This window comes from Saccopteryx leptura, chromosome 2 (genome assembly GCF_036850995.1).
Source record: "Saccopteryx leptura isolate mSacLep1 chromosome 2, mSacLep1_pri_phased_curated, whole genome shotgun sequence".
NCBI lineage: Eukaryota > Metazoa > Chordata > Mammalia > Chiroptera > Emballonuridae > Saccopteryx > Saccopteryx leptura.
This window is the reverse complement of record NC_089504.1, coordinates 257,375,365-257,395,436: the sequence shown is the minus strand read 5'-3', so window position 1 is coordinate 257,395,436 and position 20,072 is coordinate 257,375,365. Positions and strand designations below refer to the sequence as shown.

General features: G+C 45.0%; 1 protein-coding gene across 4 annotated transcripts in view; it reads right to left on the bottom strand.

Annotated features, from left to right (window-relative positions):
- The window catches only part of DNM3 (dynamin 3), a 457,675-nt gene extending 447,005 nt beyond the window's left edge, over positions 1-10,670 (bottom strand). For all 4 annotated transcript variants that reach the window (XM_066371511.1, XM_066371509.1, XM_066371510.1 and 1 more), the window contains exon 1: positions 10,356-10,670. In XM_066371511.1, the coding sequence (XP_066227608.1) occupies positions 10,356-10,516 (161 nt within the window). In that variant the 5' untranslated portion in view covers positions 10,517-10,670. The remainder of the gene's footprint in view (positions 1-10,355) is intronic.
- Between the last annotated feature and the right edge of the window lie 9,402 nt (positions 10,671-20,072).

The following is a 20,072-nucleotide window of genomic DNA, read 5'->3' as shown; positions in this document are numbered from 1 at the left end:
ATTAAAAATAAATCTCTTACTAAAAGCCAAGATCTTCACTCCCAGGACCAACCCATCTTAAGTCAAGTCAAAAATTTAATTAGTAAAAACAGAATAAAAATTAAGTACTGAAAACAGAGTTGTGCAAGATACCATGGGCAATACCAATAAAGAACTTGGCAGTCTGTCTTGGGGGCCAAAAACGAATGTAAATCAGTCAGAAAGTTTGCAGTGCCAAAGAGTGTGGAACCAACCCTGAGACACCAGGAGGTCCGAGAAGGCTGCCATCTGTGACTTCTGTGCCTGGGGCCCCACCTCAACATACTGAATTCTTACTCTTCAAATCCTGCCTCTTTCAGGAAATCTTCCCTCTAAGCTCTTTTCCATTGATTGTCCAAAACATTCTGTACTTCAACAGGCACCTAAAAAGTTCCAGACACAATCTCCAACTTATGTGTTGGAAGGAGTTCCCCAAACATCCAAGCCATTCTCAGACACCGGCTGGGTATCTGTCCCACAATGCAACTCAATCTGGATGCTACCTAAAATTAGTGTCCGATTCCAAGGGTCAAGCGCTCAGTCCCACAAGACTGCCCCCCCTCACACACACACATTTCAGATTCCATTCTCAAGCCCAGGTTACCCACTGGATTTCAGGCTGATCATAAAAGATGCAACTTGGAAACAGCCAGATGAGAGAGACACACCGGGCTAGGTGTGTGTGTGGGGGGCGGGGGGCACAGGGCTTCCGTGCCCTTTGCAGGTGCCCCCCTGTCCCCAAATCTGCACACGTTTCACCAGCTCTTGGAACCCTGACCTTTTGGGCTTTTAAGGATGCTTTATTATGAGGCATGATTGATTAAGTCACTGGCCTTTGGTAACTGAAATCGATCTCTACTCCTCTCTACTCCCAGGAGGTAGAGGCGGGTGGCAGGAAGAGACAAAAAGTTCCATCCCTCTAAGCATGTGGTCAGTTCCTCTGGTGATCTACCCCCATCCTTAGAGACCTAGGGACATCCAAAAGTCACCTCTCCTTAAGATAACAGAAGATACCTTTAGGCTGTCAACACTTAGGCAAGAGTTTGAGGAGCCGTGAGCAGGAACTTGGGATGAAGACCAAATATATATTTTTTCTTGTAAGTCACAATATCACAGCTATCATTTATTGCATGTATATCATGGGCCGTGAGCTTTACATCATCTAACTGAGAACTGACACACATAAAAAGTTTAGTCTGTGTTATTACCTCTATATCTCAGAGGAGAAAACCAGCCCCAATGAGGCTCAGTGCCTCGCCCAGAGCCCTGGTACCAGTAAGTGTCAGTGGGGGGGCCGCAAACACCAGTCAGCAGAGCCCGCACTCCATCGCCAGGCGACGAGGCCTTCTTTACCTTTTCAGTCTCTAAGATTAGTCACCCATCAAATTACTTATTTAAATGGATTAGTCTTTCCCGATTCCAAGCCACTGAAACGATAGACAATGAGGCCCTTCAGAATCTCCACGCACTCCTAAAAGTGATGTGTGTGTCATTCACGGGTCTATGGTGACCTTGAGGTAGTGGGAAATGAAAACGAGACCCCGTCACAAGGGAGCACTAAAGGCACCCACTTGAAGCTCCTGGAAACAGTGCTTTTCAGCAGGGACGCTAGAGAAAAACAAGACCAAAAGCAATCGTGTCTCATTCAGATAAGTCACGAATTAAATAGATCATCCGTTATCTCAGTAAGTATTTTGTCATTGTCATCAGTTGACCTTAAGGATTTAACACAATATTAATGCTTGTTGAAATTCATTGTTAAAATTTCTACACCAACAGGCCTCACTCTAAGAATACAAGCACTTAAAAAAGTAAAATTATGAGCCTGACCAGACAGTGGTGCAGTGGATATAGCATCAGACTGGGACACAGAGGACCCAGGTTCGAAACCCCAAGGTCGTCGGCTTGAGCGCAGGCTCATCTGGTTTGAGCAAAGCTCACCAGCTTGAGCCCAAGGTCACTGGCTTGAGCAAAGGGTCACTCAGTCTGCTGTAGCCCCCCCCCCCCATCAAGGCACATATGAGAAAGCAATCAATGAACAACGAAGGTGCCGTAACAAAAAATATATGCTTCTCATCTCTCTCCCTTCCTATCTGTCTGCCCCTATCTGTCCCTCTCTTTGACTCTCTCTGTTTCTATCACACACACACATATACACACAAAGTAAAACTATGAAAATGGCAAATAGAAGGGTGAGAATTTGCTACCCAAGGATATATGTCATTTTATCAAAACTCACCCATTTCTTTAGATAGTAACTTCTCCATTTATATTATTTGTGTATTGGTTTTTCAGAAGCTTTCCTTGGTTTAAGCAAGGTCTATCAGTTACCATCCCAGGCCCATCTTTCTAGATACACCCACGTGATGGGAAAACATCCACTATTTCATTTACCATAATCTTTTCCTGGGCCCATCTGTTCCCTAAAAGTCACAATTTACTCTAATAGTATATAGTGTCTCAGCCAAATGGACTGGTCAGAGCCTGAGAAAAATCCTGCTCCCGGTCTCCTTCCACCGTTGCATATGGGGGGAAACAACAAAATGTTACAGCTGGTCTGCTACCAAGAAATGTAAGGGAGGGGACATCACAGAGGAGCAGGGGCTCCTCCCTCTGGCGGAATGGAAGGGGAAAAGGAGGGAGCTGAGGGAGGCTGAGAGGGAGGCACTTTAAAAACGATAAGAGGAGGGCCTGACCTGTGGTGGCGCAGTGGGATAAAGCGTCGACCTGGAACACTGAGGTTGCCGGTTTGAAACCTTGGGCTTGCCTGGTCAAGGCACATATGGGAGTGATGCTTCCTGCTCCTCCCCCTTCTCTCTCTCTCACTCCTCTTTCTCTAAAAATCAATAAATAAAATTTTAAAAAATCTTTAAAAAGGATAAGAGGAGGAAAGAAGAGAATGAACCGGCCCGGGGGTTCCCAGTCCTGAACACTGAGTTCCAAACTCAGCTCCTGATTCAGCTTCTGACCTTGGACAAATTTCTTGGTTTCTCTGCCTTATGTAGGTTAGGAAGTGAGCAAAAATTAATAAGCTCAGGAGAAAGTGTCTTACAAAACCTAGTGAAATTCCAGTCCTTGCTACTGATAAAAAAAGAAAGCTAAGTTACCTGTGGGGCGGAAAAAAAATCACCAAATTGGTATTAAAAACCCTCTAATTTGTTGCAATGATGATTAATTCAGGAAGTGCAAATCATTTAATGTCAGCCCTCTGTCCTTCTTTCTAAACAATACATCCTATCTCAGATTTGACTTGAGCCTTTTCCCTGACATTATGTCTGCAGTTTATTCCACTACCTTAAATAGATGCCTTATTCTTTAAAAAAACAAAGTAGAATTCCACCTCCCTCAAGTATGAGTGACTTGATGTCCAGACAGTTGGTCTGACCCAACCCCCTCTCAATTAGCCTTCACTCCGTCGTTATATTTTTCATCTCTCCAACCTTTCTTTCCTGCTACGCTTCTCCTGGGCCCCCTCCAATACACGGTATCTCTCTGTGATAAAGTGACGGTCTAAATTCAATGCCTTGTTGTCAAGTCAGACACTGAGACAGAGATCACCACCTCCCTGCTTTGACATCGATACCTCGGTACATGCAGCCTTGAGCTAAAATGACTCTGGCTGCCAAGTGCCACCAGAAACTCATATATTATCTACTTACCACTAACATCCCAAATCAGCTTCAGAACTGTAGCTTTTCAGGGTTGTTGTTTTTTTCTTTTAGTAAAAATAAATTGACAGAGTATAAGTTATTTTGTTCCAACTAGTTGGCATTATACCCAAGTGCCTTCATTTTATGAATTCATCTGAAAATTGTGGCGCTCACTGACTTCACTGCCCATGCTTCTCAACAGTACCAAGAGAAGTCATGTCCAAGGCTAAACACCAGCTTGGCCATTCACCAGCCATGATCCTTCCCAAATTCCTCATCTAGCATTCATGCCTGCATCCGGGAGAGCTTAACAAATACTGACCCCCTTCTTCTCACTTCATAGAAATGTGTTTAGCATGCCATAACCCATTAGAATTCTTACGTCAATGCTGAGAGTGTAAGGAATGGCAGAGCAGACTTAGAGTTAGGCATTCCATATGGTACATTAATTAGCTTGGAGCTCTCTTGACTTGGTTCTGGTGGGAGAGAAATATAATAATCTTTTAGCTGCTTGTAGTCCTCTCTTAAAATTAAATAAAACATAATAATAAGTAAAACATCACAATTTAACTCTGCTTATTAGCCCTAGAAAAATGTACTACCTAAAAAAAAACCCACACACAGACCTAATATATTAACTGTGTGTTCCATTGGTAGAGAACCTAATATAATAGTCTACCCTCCAGCACAGCTAACTGTTCAGTATCCAGTTCTCTAGAGTTCTGAATGATTGCCTGCCCAACTTCATTCTTAAATAAGTTAGTCAAGTCCCCTTTCTCACATCTGTTTATCCTAATTCTTTTTTTTACAGAGACAGAGACAGAGAGAGTCAGAGAGAGAGACATATAGGGACAGACAGGAGAGAAATGAGAAGCATCAATTCTTTGTTGAAGCTCCTTGGTTGTTCAGTGATGCTTTCTCATATTTGCCTTGATTAGGGGGACTACAGAAGACCGAGTGACCCTTTGCTCAAGCCAGCGACCCTTGGGCTTCAAGCCAGCGACCATGGGGTCATGTCTATGATTCCACACTCAAGCCAGCGATTCCATGCTCAATGAGCCAGCAACCCTGCGCTCAAGCCAGCAACCTTGAGGTTTCAAACCTGGGTCCTCCGTGTCCCAGTCCGACGCTCTATCCACTGCACCACCAGTGCTATCCTAAGTTAATTCTAAAACAGAAATATCCTATGTAGTGGTCAGGCTATCCTAAGTTAATTCTAAAACAGAAATATCCTATGCAGGACAGGCCATCTCATTGTATTACTTCTCAGATACTAATTGAAACATTAAGTTGATTGTGGTAATTAAACCCAACTGCAAATTTGTGATAACCCAGATGCACATTATGTAAGGTTAACTCAGCAACGAATATCTTTGTAATTCCAGGTTTTAACAATTTATTGTTGGATTTGAAAAGTCTATCTTTCTGATACTTTAAGTCAACTCTTGGAAAAGAAAGAGAGAGAGAGAAAGAAAGAAAGAGAAGAAAGAAAGAGGGAGGGAGGGAGGGAGGGAGGGAGGGAGGGAGGAAGGAAGGAAGGAAGGAAGGAAGGAAGGAAGGAAGGAAGGAAGGAAGGAAGGAAGGAAGGAAAGAGAGAGAGAGAGAGAGAGAGAGAGAGAGAAAGAAAGAAAGAAAGAAAGAAAGAAAGAAAGAAAGAAAGAAAAGAAAGAAAGAAAGAAAGAAAGAGAAAGAAAGAAAAAGAGAGACTTTTGGGAACCATGAAGCATGATGTTCAACAATTATCACATTTTAATTGATAGCACCTATTTGTCTAGTAATTTTAATACTGTGAAGCCATTTGTTGAAAAATATTCACTAATTCAGATGCTTTGATATTTTGAAAAAAATATTTTCCCTCAATACAAACCTATTTCTGAATTAGGAAGTTTTACTAATATTAATGCTTCTGTGACTAATCTCATTTGCAAACAGAGAACTCTTACCTCTTCAATTTTTTTTTTTTTTTACAGAGACAGAGAGAGAATCAGAGAGAGGGATAGATAGGGACAGACAGACAGGAATGGAGAGAGATGAGAAGCATCAATCATTAGTTTTTCATTGCGACACCTTAGTTGTTCATTGATTGCTTTCTCATATGTGCCTTGACTGTGGGCCTTCAGCAGACCAAGTAACCCCTTGCTCGAGCCAGTGACCTTGGGTCTGAGCTAGTGAGCTTTTGCTCAAACCAGATGAACCTGCACTCAAGCTGGCAACCTCAGGGTCTCGAACCTGGGTCTTCTGCATCCCAGTCTGATGCTCTATCCACTGCGCCACTGCCTGGTCAGGCAACCTCTTCAATTTTTAAATACTCTTTTGAATTCAAAGAATATAAGAATAGATTAGGTCTATCTAAGCCATATAATTGACTTTGGGATTTAAAAAAAAATTACCTGGTCATGTCCATTCAACAGCATCAAATGGCTCACTTTTAAAGTTCTTCCATAAAATAACTTCAACTTGATAATCAATAAATTCATCTTTAGAAACCTCACAACTAAATAAATATACATTATTTTGATATTTCCACATTGAAATGAATTCCTCTCAACATAGACATTTAAAATAATCTTTTATTTAGTCCCCAATAATCACAAAATTTATTCTTTTTGTGCAAAATTAAAAGTCTATTTACCACTCAGACTAGAGTAAAATACTGTGGAATCCTCTGTCTATATAATGAGCATTCGAAAACTAATATTTCTAACAAGTATATCATTAAAAGACATTTGTGCCTTAGCAACTAGTACAGTTTTCACTTAACACCTCTATAAACAAGCTATATGAATTCTAAACACACAGCTAAATAAACAACCCAATTACACTGTAGAGATCCCTTCAAGAATGTCTAATATAGTAAAGAAATACACCTATCTTCTAACTAACATTGCTTTCGTCTAAGGGGTTGCTCCAAATCCTCTGTGAAATGAGGCAAGGCAGACATACATAAATAAATATGAATAAAATTACTAACGTAGCGGCTTCTTATTTACTTTGGTGGTGCTTTTAAGTGTGATCAAAATAAGAAGTTAAAAGCGTTTATCAGAGGCATCGGTGAGTCTCAACATGGCGGGGCCAGGGCACACAGGTTTGAGAGCCTAGGAACACAGCCCCCATGAACACAGCACCTCAGGATGAACCCTGGCGCCACTGGTTTCACGTTACATTAGCCTTTAGTAGGTTATGCAAAGCCTCTAAATCCCCATTTCCTCTTCTGTAAAATGTAACTCATAACAATACCTTCCTCTTTGAGGTTTTATGAGGATTAAATAAGATGATCCATGTAAAAGCACCTAGAACAGAACCTGATGCTCACAGAGCAAACACTCAAATGTCAACCACTATTAGCATCATCACCTCACTATACTATGGCTCAGTGGTAGAGCATCAGTCCAGCGTGTGGAAGGCCCGGCTTCAATTTCCGGCCAGGGCACACAGGAGAAGTGCCCAACTGTTTCTCCATCCCTCCCCCTCTCCTTTCTATCTCTCTCCTCCCCTCCCACAGCCAAGGCTCCATTGGAGCAAAGTTGGCCTGGGCACTGAGAATGGCTCCATGGCCTCTGCCTCAGGCGCTAGAATGGCTCTGGTTGCAACATTACAATGCCCCAGATGGGCAGAGCATCGCCCTCTGGTGGGTATGCCGGGTGGATCCCAGTCGGGGGTATGCGGGAGTCTCTCTGACTGCCTCCCTACTTCTAACTTCAGGAGGAAAAACAAATGGATGTAAAGGTATTTGAATACATTCAATTCTTCCATAAACAAACCAGACAGACCCCAAGCCAGCTACTGAACCCCTATATTCAGACCGTGCGTCTCAGCCTCTATTCATTAGACACCGAGCTGCCTCTCACTGCCAGCATATATCTCATCTGAACAACCGAAAGAACAATCTGGTTACTCACACGATATCACATTAATATGTAAATTCATCACTTCAGCAAGAAAATCACAAACAAGTAGTTCATTCATGACTCATTTTATTCATGACAATCTGGACTTGTCACCCAAAAACTAGATTTTAAAGCTACAGTTAAATAAAGTAAACACGTTCACATCCAAATTCATTCAGTGGTGTCCAAAAAAAAATCAATATAAACAAACTGAGAGGAGAAAGTATGGTTAGTACACTAAACATGGACTGTCAAACACTAAGAAAAAAATGCATCATTATTTGGAAGAGAACAAGCAGACATGATGAGCAAACAATACTAATTTACACAAGCAATGACCCCGTGTTTTATGATTGCACTCAATAACTGCACATAGGTCAGGCTTAAACTCATGTGAAAAAGAAGTTTCATCCTCAAAGGAAAGGACCTTACCTTCAGTGCAAAATTTCTGGGTAATAAAAAAATAAAAGGTTATAATGGAATACTAGCAGTTTTTTTTTTTTTCTTTTCTGCCTAAGATGAATCACCTATCAAATGAGAGAACTCCTTTTTCCCTCAGGTTGGTTTATAATTAGACATTAGATTCCTCAGTAATTCAATGACCGAAATCTTTATTAATACCAAATGACCTTTTTAATTAAATTTTCTCCTACTATATAGGCTCTGTAAGGCAGGTATCATCTCTACAGATAATAAACCCTTTATATATTTATTAAATGAGTTTTTCCTTCCATGTTCATCCTTTTCCTTGATTTGGCATTCTAACAGTAATTAATGATTGATAAAGCTTTAAAAAGCATAACAAATTACTAATGTATTCCAGTAGATGCTCTGTATAATATTGTAATGTAATGATTTGTATAATATTGATAATGTTCCTATTTTTTTTATTCTATCATGAAAAAATGTTCAAATTAAAATTTTTATTCTTCTACAGCTCTTTTTTAAAATTCTCATTTCAAAAGAACATAGCTAGTTAGGAGAAATCTGTACAATTTCATTATGACATTAAGAAGCATGTAAGGTCTAAAAACCTAAAGAACAGAATTGAGATATGTGCATACAAGTTGACATGAGGTGCAAAAGCTCTTGCAACAAACAATTCATTTATAATACAGTCTCATCCAACCAAATATGTGAAAGATATATAAAAAAATTACGGTACTTGCATTTGAATTACTTACAGTTGTAACCTTTATGTATCTGTTTAAAAACCAAAAGTAGTTAAATGACTATGAAGGCATCATGTTAAATGCTCTGGAGTTTGAAAACCCAAAAATACACTGTCATCAGACCTTACTTTCCCTACAGGTATCACTTTAAATCTAGTGAATTTCATTAGCAATAAATCAAAGAAAGTAAAAATCCTTAAGGATGTGACTGTTGTGCGTATGTTTAGAATACATGTTTCTCTAACACTCCATCACATCTGTGGTGACGTAGGCAAAATGCTTTACACATCACTTTTCTCATCGCTCAAAATAAATGATAAACCAAGGCAAAGTGATTAAGTGACTTACTCAAAAATACCAGCCAACTGTCGAAAATTTGACTTTTTTATTAGGTTTCTTGGCTTTCTGGTTTGTGGAGGTGGGGGACAAAACAGTACCATCTGAGAGAATGGAACATGCACTTTATAGATACTGACATTCCTAAAGGAGGTATGGAACTATCTAAATCTTCCACATCACCAAACACTAACAACAACAACGACGACGAGGAACAAGACCCGTCTGTAACCCCAGATCACTAACCAGCCAAATAAAGAGAGTCAAGTTCAGTCTCTGGATGGTCCCCCCCTCTGGCTGTTTCTACCTGGAAACAGATTTCCCCGTTCATAACGTTTTCAAATGGCCTTTCTGAGCAACCGTCTGTACTCCTCAGGCAAGGCCCCGTAAGGTAACTTAATCCTCCCTGAACTGCTCAGTGGAAGAAATGCTGATTCCCAATTAAATAACAAATATTTTAGCTTTTTCGGTGTTAAGAGTCGCGAAGAAACCCCTTAGCTGTAATTCAGATGCAGCCTGTCATCCTGAAGACTGGCGGGGCAAATCTGGGCTCAGGGAAGGCAAGACGAAGCTGGGGGAAAGGGAGCAGAAAGCGGGAGAGAAAGACGCTGGTCGGTTCTGGGATGCTGCGGGAATGACACGGCACCTGGACCCCCAGGTCTCCGTCCTCCCGGCTGAGTCTGTGCCCCGGTTTCTCGGCAGACTCCCGGAGCAGCGAAGAGGTGCGCACGCGAACACCCCACCACCTTTATTCCTGACTCCCCGCGAGGAGAATGGTGGGGAAGCATCGCTGGATAAAGCTTCACCACAACAAACGAGGTCTGTCTCCTCGCACCCCGCCTCCCCTGCCAGGGGCAGGCGACGACTGTCTCGAACAGTCGACACAGCTGAGAGGAGCGGGAAGCGGGGCGAGAAGCGGAGCATCTCCGCGGGGGGCGGGGGGTAAAGCCCACAGCCCCGCGAGCCCCTTGGGGAGGTCAGCTGGAAAAGGAAGGGACGTGGGGCCAGGATCACAAAAAACAGGGGACCTGGATGCGCCAGCGCGCTGCCCGGGGCCAGCGTGCACCCGCCGACACCGGGGCGGACCCCCTCCCCCAACTCCCAGCCGGAGGACGGGGAGGAAACGGCTTTGTATCGCAGGATGAAAGGCAGACAGGAGGGCCACCAGGCGGGGGAGGGGGGGACAGAGGATGCCCGCAGCTGGACGACTGCGCCCGCGCCCCGGCCCCCCACCACGCCGCCCCCTAGTGCACTGCAGCCCCTAGTCCGTCCGAGCTCCCGCGGCCGCTCACCTGCCCACGAAGTTCTCGAGCACCGAGCTCTTGCCCGCGCTCTGGCCGCCCACCACAGCGATCTGCGGCAGCTCCAGCAGGCAGGTCTGCCCCAGCGCCGAGAAGGCGTCCTGCAGACGGTTCACCAGGGGGATCAGCTCCTCCATCTCCCGGTTCCCCATCCTGCCTGTGCCGCCCGCTGCCCACGGGCCCCTGCTCGCCTCTGTGACCTGGCGGGGAGCTGGGGCCGTGCTGGGTTCAGTCACCGCGGTCCAGCTCCCACTTCGGATGCCGCTGCCCGCCTGCTGGCCCGCCCGCTGCTGCTGGGCTCCTGACAGCTACTAGCCCGCAGCACGCCTGCGCGGGCGGGAGGGGCGTGGCCTCGCCCCCAGACCGCCCCGCCCCTCAACGGCCCAGCCCCACTGTTCCCAGACAGCGCGCACGCACTGCCTCCCAGCTGCGGCCAGATGCCACCGCCTCTGTCTTCTGCTGCCAAGGCTCAGAGGCAAAGTTACAGCTCCGGGTCAGCACCCAATCAGCAACAGCCCGCGACTGTGCTCCCTTGCAGCAGCTCCACAGCCAAAGTCCAGGGGAAAAGCACTACCAAAATAATAACAATTCAGCACGGTCACCACCAGCAGCAGCACAGTAGCCACCAGGGCCCCGCCTCCAGAGTACATACAGTTCCCGAAAGGAAGTCTCACGTTCTCACGCCCTGCTCCGGAACCCGGCCTGCTGGAGTCTAAATTCTCCGATCTGACGTCCATTTCAGACCCTGCATAGTCTGCCTCTACCTAATTATTAACTTGAACGACACCGTCTTCCCTCCCCACCCGCCTCTCGCTCCCATCTACCAACCTTATAATATCCTTTGAGACTTCTCATGCCATTTCTCCTCCCAAACTGCCTCCTTCTGTGGGATCATCATTAACCATGCCCATGTGCTCTGTTCCCATTCGGTTAAATTTAGCAAGTCTGAGAAGACTGGTGGTTGGGTCTAGTGTCTGATGATGGAGACACGGATAATAGACATGTTCTCCTTAGAGAACGCCTCTTTTCAAGTGTCAGTAATTATCAGGATTTAACTAATGGGCCTTATGTCTCATGCTCTGTGCTCTACCTGAGGCTTTCCCATGGCTGTAATCCCATGTTATGGCTAGACCACCCTCTCTCCTGCACCTCAGACTGGACTCCACTGATCCTGGACCTCACTACCTGAATGTCCTACAAGTCCCTTGACTTAACTTACTCAAAACTTAACTCATCTTTATTAGTCTCAGCATTTAATGTTATACATTTCCCTCTAACCTTAAAAAGACTTGTAGGGGAATGTTCAAATAAGCAAAAAACTAAGACCAACCCAAATGCCCATCAAAAAGTGAATGAGTAAACAAGTATGGTAAGTACACACAGTGAATTGATCTTGGCAACGAAGAGGAGTGGACTTCCAACATGGCAACAGCACAGTAGCATCTCAGATGCACTGTGTCAAATGAAAGGAGCCAAAGTGCACATTGCATGATCCCATTCATACACAGTTCTACAATAGGCAAAACCGTTCTATGGTGACAGAACAAGAGTAGCAGTTGCCTTTGAGGGATGGGGCCTGACTGCCAGAGGCATGAAACACTCTGTGCAGGGGATGGCAGTGTTCTGTACTATGATGTGGGTGTGAGTACACATTTGCAAGAACTCACCAAACTCAACATTTACAATCTGTGCATTTCATTGAAAATTATACCTCAACTTTTTTTTTTCTAAGTGGGAAAGAAACACAGTAACACTGAACGTGTCATCTTCTCTACTGAAGTGGACCCCTACTGGCATGCCTGCTGGGTGTACCCTGCCCAAGAATCCCTCCTCCAGCCGCCACATGGATGTAGCCAGCATCATGAAGATAGCAGGGCATGAGGGGCAGCTAACTGTGCCCTGGCCACAGTCTCATATATCAGGACTCCTGGCCCAAGCTGCATCAGCCAGAACCCTTTCAAGGACTATGGATTTGAGAGAGAGATTTGTCTTGGTCTGAGTGACTGAACTATGATATATGCAAAATCTGGGTTGTAAAATCTCGGCACTACGCTTAGTAAGGATCCCACCAACAAAAAGGAGATGCAAAAGATGCTGGTCCTCAGACAGAGAGAGGAGCAGAGGGGAAACAGGGTAGTCCTGATGGTCCCCATGTCCTCATTCTAGCTCGTTTCTGATGTTCTGCTACAATCTTGCCAAAAGCTCCATGAGCCAGCCTCCCCTCAAAAACTTATCATAAATTCCCTTTTGTCTAACCTAATTCAATTTGTCTTTCTTTTCTTTGCAACCCAAGAATCCCAATAAATATGTCCTCCAGTGTGCTCTCTATCTCAGCAAGAGATCCGCCCAGCCCCAATCCAGAATCAGAAGTCATACTAATTCCCTTTCTCTCTCCTTCATCCCACATCAACTTAGTTTCCAAATCACATGACTCTACCTCCCTGGAACCCATCTCCTCTTCTTTATCTGTGCTGACAGTGCCTCATCTAAAACTACCATTTGTTGAACCCTCTTCTCTGCTTGCCATATATGTGTACCCTGAGTAGATTTTCATTATTGCACTTGACATATTGCACCGTCTCCAACTTAAGTGTCTCTCTTCTCCACTAACTTGGTAGGCAGACTAGTGCTTCCCACAACAGATGTCCACATTCCAATCCCAGAACCTGTGACTGTGTTACCTATGTTACCTGACATGGCAAATGGGACTTTACAGGTGTGATTAAATGAAGGACCTTGGGATCGGGAGATTACACTGGATTATCCACATGGGCCCAGTTCAATCACGTGCCCCTTAAGAATAAAGCCTTTCCCGACCAGGTCAGAGGGAGACGTGACTAATGAAGAGAGGTCACAGAGGTGCAACTTTGCTGGCTTTGAAGATAGAGAAAGGGAGGTCACAGCCTCAAGAAGTTGGAAAAGCAAGAAAACATATTCTCCCCTAGAACCTCCAGAAGGACCACAGCCCTGCCAATACCCCGACTTAGCCCAGTGAGACCGTGTCGGGCTTCGAACCTACGCACTTGTAAGATAATGAATCTGTATTGTCCTAAACCACTGAGTGGTGGTGATCTGTTACAGCAGCCACAAAGAACTAATACAGCTAATGACAAGCTCCCTGAAGCTGAGATCATATTTGTTGATTCTCAAAGCCCAGCACAGTGGTTAGCATGTAAGAAGAGCACAGACCACTGGAGACAGACATAAACAAATTATCACCACACAATGTAGTAAATATCTCAAGGGTGCTATAGACTGTACTATGTCTCCTCAATTTTCATATGTTGAAGCCCTAACCCTCAGTATGGCTGTAGTTGGAGTCAAGAAGTAATTAAGGTTAAATGGGGTCATTAGGGTGAAGCCTGAATCCAATAGGATTAGTGTCCCTATAAGAGGAAACAACAGGGAACTATCTATCCATCCACCCATCCATCCATCCATCCATCCATCCATCCATCCATCCGAGGACACAATAAAAAGGCAGCCATCTATCTCCAAGCCAGGACAAGAGTCCTCACCAGGAACTGAATCAACCAAAACTTTAATCTTGGACTTCCCAGCCTCCAGAACTTTGAGAAAATAAATTTCTGTTGCTTAAATCACCCTGTCTAGGGTATTTTGTTATGACAGCCTGAGCACACTAAGATGCAAGGTTTGTTTAGAAGAACATGAGATGGAAATCAGGGAGTAACAATTCTGTCTGGAGAGGGACATGACAGATTTCAGAGAAGAGGTGACTCATGAGGTGGGCTCTGGTGCTAGGTGCTGGGAGGAATACAAAAGATTCGGAAGCACTAGCTCTGGCATTCACATGTAGACCATGCTGCCATGCATTAGACATATAATCATTATATAAAATAGAAGTTCATGTGCATTAAGCAATGCATGTCATCTCTATGCTCCAGTTCTTTGAAAAGATAAACAAGATTGACAAACCTTTAACCAGATTCATCAAGAATAAAAGAGAGCCCTGGCCGGTTGGCTCAGTGGTAGAGCGTCGGCCTGGCATGCAGGAGTCCCAGGTTTGATTCCCGGCCAGGGCACACAGGAGAAGCGCCCATCTGCTTCTCCACCCCTCCCCCTCTCCTTTCTCTCTGTCTCTCTCTTCCCCTCCCGCAGCCAAGGCTCCATTGGAGCAAAGTTGCCCCGGGCGCTGAGGATGGCTCTGTGGCCTCTGCCTCAGGCGCTAGAATGGCTCTGGTTGCAGCAGAGCAACGCCCCAGATGGGCAGAGCATTGCCCCCTGGTGAGTATGCCGGGTGGATCCCAGTCGGGCGCATGCAGGAGTCTGTCTGACTGCCTCCCTGTATCCAACCCAAATAAATAAAATCAGAAATGAAAGAGAAGTAACAACTGACACCAAAGAAACACAAAAGATTGTAAGAAACTATTACGAACCTCCCCCCAACAAATTGGGACAATCTGGACAAAATGGATAAATTCCCAGAAACATACGTTCTAACAAAACTGAATCAGGAAGAATCAGGGAATCTGAGTAAACACTTTACAACTAGTGAAAATGAAGCAGTAATCAGATTTTAGTTCAAATCAGTCCCACTCACCTACTTCAAGAAACCATCCTGAACTTCTCTGGCTAATTGCTTTCTTTCCTTTCTTCCCATTTCCAAAATTAGTCCCGAAACAACATGAAACCAAGAGAAACCTAACACACACAGACACAGTCAACACCCTATTCTCCTAAGTTATTCTAGGTAACACGAACGGCACGAGGAAGCTGGCAAGCGAACGGCAGAGGGGAACTGTCGACAGGAGGATGACCCGCTCTTCTGAGTACGGGTGTAAAGTTGAGCAGGAGGCCTGCCTAGTCAACCACCCCAACTCCCTGACCATCACAGGTCATCTCAGCACTGTTTCAGTACCTAGTAATGAATGCCACCTAACAATCACATGTTTTCCATGTCACCTTCCTAACAAGGAAGAAGATTCCTAAAGCTTAACAGCCATTTTTAGGCGGGACTCTCATCTAAGAAGTTAGAACCTTGTATAAACATAACAGAGCTCTTATATTTAAATGAGTATTTTTCCTTCAGGGTCATTTTTTTTCATTCTTTTCCAAGTGAGAGGAGGGAAGACAGACAGACCCCCGCATGCGCCCTGACCGGGATCCACCTGGCAACCCCATCTGGGGCCATGCTTGCAACCAAGCTATTTTTTTTCATTGGTGAAAATCGCCAGAACACACCTTATTGCTCAAGAATGGGCTCTGGAAAAGGGAAATTGGGCTGGGAAGGTTAGCTCCAACCCCAGTGCACAGTGTCTGAGTCCATTAGGACATGCTCTACTCATCTCCAGCTGTGGGGTAGGAACATGTCACACACACGCATGTGCACGCGCACCCACCCACACACACGTATGCTGCGGGCGTCCCCTTCAGGCCACTGACATCTGCAAGGAGGCTGGACAGCAGTGAGGAAACAGTTGTGTTTTCTGTGGAGGTGGGTACACATCTTTCAGCCATTCATCATTTACCCTAATATCATTGCTTTTGGGGTTTTTTCCTTTTTTCTCTTTCAGACCGATTTTTAGCAGTGACTAGTTAGAGAAGAAGCTGGCTGGAAGGCTGGCAATGACCCTCCACCCACTGACACAATCTCGCTCACAGTCTGAAGGGGTCAGGCATGGCCAGGGGACGGACAAGTTTCCCAGGCCTGAGTCCTTCCAGAAATGGACACTGGCTCTTTGCAGATTTCTCCCTCCTATCCTGAGGTCTGCATCCAAACGAGAAAGGCAGAGAGGTCTCCTTTAGGGCCATCTGTTAGAGTTGACTGACAGTTCTAGTTAATTTTGTAACATTGGCTGAGAGCTCCTTTGTTATCTGCTCCCCTCGCTGTTCCAGGAGCTAGATCCATTTTAATTTTTTATTTGATTGATTGATTGATTGATTGATTTTAGAGAGAGAGAAAGGGAAGGGGAAAGAGAAATAGAGAAACATTGATTTGTTGTTCCACTTACTTACACATCATTGGTTGATTCCTGTACGTGCCCTGACTAGGGATCGAACCCACAATCTTGGTGCATCAGGACAATGCTCTAACCAACTGAGTACCTGGCCAGGACCTAGATCCATTTTCAACAGGGGACATCAGGGACGCAGCACCTGCTGCAGGCAGAGTCCCAGTTCATGGAAAGGAGTCAGGCAGGAGCAGGCAGAGGAAAGACTTTGCTCACACCACCATTAATAATCTGGACCTTCTATATGGTACCATCATGATTTCCAGAAGGCTCTGTTGGTTGTCTCTTCTGTTTCCACCCCTCCAAATTCCTGAAACCCCTCCCTGGGCCTCTGCATTACATAGTCTCTTCCCAGGAGCTTCTCTTCTTCAACTTCTCACCAGTTACTAATGGGAGCCTGGTTCTCCTCTGAGGACCCTGTTTCTATTGAAGTAGTCCCAAGTGGCCGCTGTTGTCCCATTCCTGCCCCCTAAATTCTTACACCTAAAAATGAGGTGTGTATTCTCTGTGCTCCTCATTGCCACCTCTAAACCATTCTCTCCCATTCCCTAAAACAACTTCCCAGCGGTGGACCTATTACCACCCCGGCCTCTCCTTGTTATAGACTTCTACCAACCTGAGTCCTTTCCCCTCATGGCTCAAAGATTTCAGTTCATGACGCACTGCATCTAACGACGTGCATGTCTTAACTATCAGTGATTTCAATTCTCTTGGAGATGCTTCCAACACTGCCTGCTTTGTTCTTTGATCTGTATCTTCTTACTATGGCCCAGTCCTATGATGTCTCACAATACCTACGACCGGTTTCCAACAACTCAACATCACTGTGACTGCAGACTGTACCTGAGGACCCACGGAGGAATGGTGAGACCCACCTACAAAGACATGGAGGCAAGAAACCACAGAGAAATGAAGGGAAATTAAGTCTCTAGTTCTGCTCAGGATAATGGCCATAACTAGAAAGACCTTGTCACTCCTCAATAGAGAAACACCATCTAAACATCTAAAACAGATAGATCCAATGACTATTTGGTTGCCTACTTTATTTCTCTGGCAAAATGTTTGGCCTTTATACCTTGCTAAGGGGAGATGGAGGATAGTGGAGAGAGACAACAGATTTTAGGAACTTTCTCATGACCTTCCACCTAGAGACCATCACACACACACACACCCCTTTAGTTGAGTCCTCTCACTGGTGAGATAATAATTCTGGCGTACCTTTACGTCTAGGAAAACCAGTTATTCTGACTATTTCCATGCAGGCGGGCACTCTGCCTACAGTGGGCCTCCAGTGAGGATACTCTAACCGGGCAATTAACTCAGAGGCAGCCGAGGGGGCCGATGAGACGAGAAGAGCATCATTCTCCTTGAGAGTGAAACTGAAACTGTTTTTATATAAAGATTCGGTCTCAGCTCTCAACTAGAAACATTTGAGTTAAGTATTAGGGATAGGAGAGTGGAGTTCTAGCAAGAAAAACCTAATTCGAATCTGATCACAGACATGATCCCTCCCATACCTGGGCCAATCCCTGGGCAGTTGAAGACCCTGATGCTATATTACTTAGTTTTTTCTCTCTTCTAAACTTCAGAATTCTAGACAGCTAATCTACTTATCAAAAATGGTAGCATGCAATATGGTTTCTATTTTCATATCATTTCCCACATTCCCCTGTTTTAATGTAGATCTATTTTTGTAGCTAACAAACCCAACTGGGATGTGAAACTATCCTGAGGATGCTCGAGTCTCTCTCTCTCTAATTGGACACACATTATCCTGTCCCTTTGCCTCAAGAAGTTGACATAAAAAGAGGTCATGCCCCCCAATAAAGGAAAATCCAGTCCAAGCAGGTATCATGAAATGGACGGCTGATGTTGGGGATCTTCACAACCTCACATCATAATGAGTTCACTGTGGGCTTCTTCTCGGAATTCCCCGAGGGACCCGACAACCCTGGTAGGGGCTCATCACCCGCCCCGCCCACAGCCATCGGGAAATGAAGTGCAGAGGGTTGTCTTCACATAGAATACCAGCCCCAAGCCTTGTCCAAGGTCCAAGGTCACTCAGCCACAAAGTCAGGATTGAAACCCAACAGTTCTGGTTGCCCTGCTCTAGGAGATACTCAAGCCCATGAAGTTGGGGACCTACTATAAAAGAACACATCTTGTATGTATTCAGAAGAGGTAAGTCCACAGAGACAAAACCCAGATTGGCATTTACCATGGACTGGGCAGGGGGTGTGGGGAGTGACTGGTCTGGGGTTTCCTTTTGAGAGGATGAAAATACCTAGGAATTAGGTGGTGACAGTGACACAGCATTGTGAATCAATGTACTAAATGCCAAATGAATTGTGCACTTTAAAATGGTTAATTCTATGTTATGTGAATTTTACCTCAGTTTAAAAATACGGGGAGACAATTCAATAAGAAGGGACCACCTGGGCATACAGACACCCAATCGTCCACAGCCCCTGACCGGGGCTTGGCAGTCGTGTGTTTCAGGGTGAAGGGCAGCACACTTGCTCTCGGGTCACTGGAAGCCCGGGCCTGAGCGAGAGCAGGGCTGCAACACACACTGTGTGGGGCCCGCCTGCCTCTGAGTGGGCGAGGTTCTCCTCTTTCCTCTGCAGGAAGCTGGTGGTAGGTTCAGGCTGTGCTTTCTTCCACAGCCTTCAGCCTGTCACAAGAGCTCCTACCAGCTACAGACATATCTCAGATCCCAGGAACCTTGGCTTTGCTCCACGCTCTGCTCCTGGGCTGTGCCCCACGGGCTCACAGCCAGAGACATCTGCATTCACAGCAGTGATTATGAGCCGCCCTACACCAGTGCCATTTCCACTGGTACATGCCCAGAGGACTTCAGGCAGTGTTACCCGAACATTCCTTTTCGGGGCTGCATCCTGACTCCTTGACTGTTAACATTTATGCCAATACATAGTCAAATGCTAAACACTGTGTCTAAGCTTTGCAATAGAAAACATAGTCAAATGCTAAACACTGTTTCTAAGCTTTGCAATAAGCTGACAGCTATCGGGGGAGACCATCACCCTCCGTCCTCATCTCTTTCTACTGAGCCCAGAAGTGAAGGACAGGAGAAGTGTGTCTGGCATGTCATAAGCTCTTAATGATCTCAACATTTCCCAGAGAGCAGTCATTTTCTGTCTGGAAATTTCTAAAACTGCAGTACACCGTAATCTTATGCAAATCACTTATCAAAAGCACGGGCTGAGCTCACGTGCTGAGTTCACGTTCTCTGGCCCCAGGTCCTTGTGCGGGGGCATCTCCACCACCCTTGGCAAGGTTCTCGCAGAGCCCGCTGCCCAAGGCCGGCCCTGCTACCCGTGCATCCTATTCCCTCTCCAATAAGGCAGTACAAATACCATCGCTGTTTTTTTTTATTTTTACTGATTCATTTAACGAACACTTCTTGTAGGACCTTCATGCCTGGTATTAGAGAGTAAAAAAAAAAAGGGAAGAAGAATATGATTTCACACATAGGTGGGATATAAAAATGAGACTCATGGACACAAATAAAAATGAAGTGGTTACCAGAGGGAGGGCGCTGGGGGAGGAAAGTAAACAGGAACAAATATATGGTGACAGAAAATGATCTAATTTTGGGTGATTGACACACAACACAATCAATAGTTCAAGTGCTAGATATGTTCACCCGAAACCTATGTACTCTGATTGATTAATGTCACCCCATTAAATTTAATTTTCTAAATAAAATTTTTTA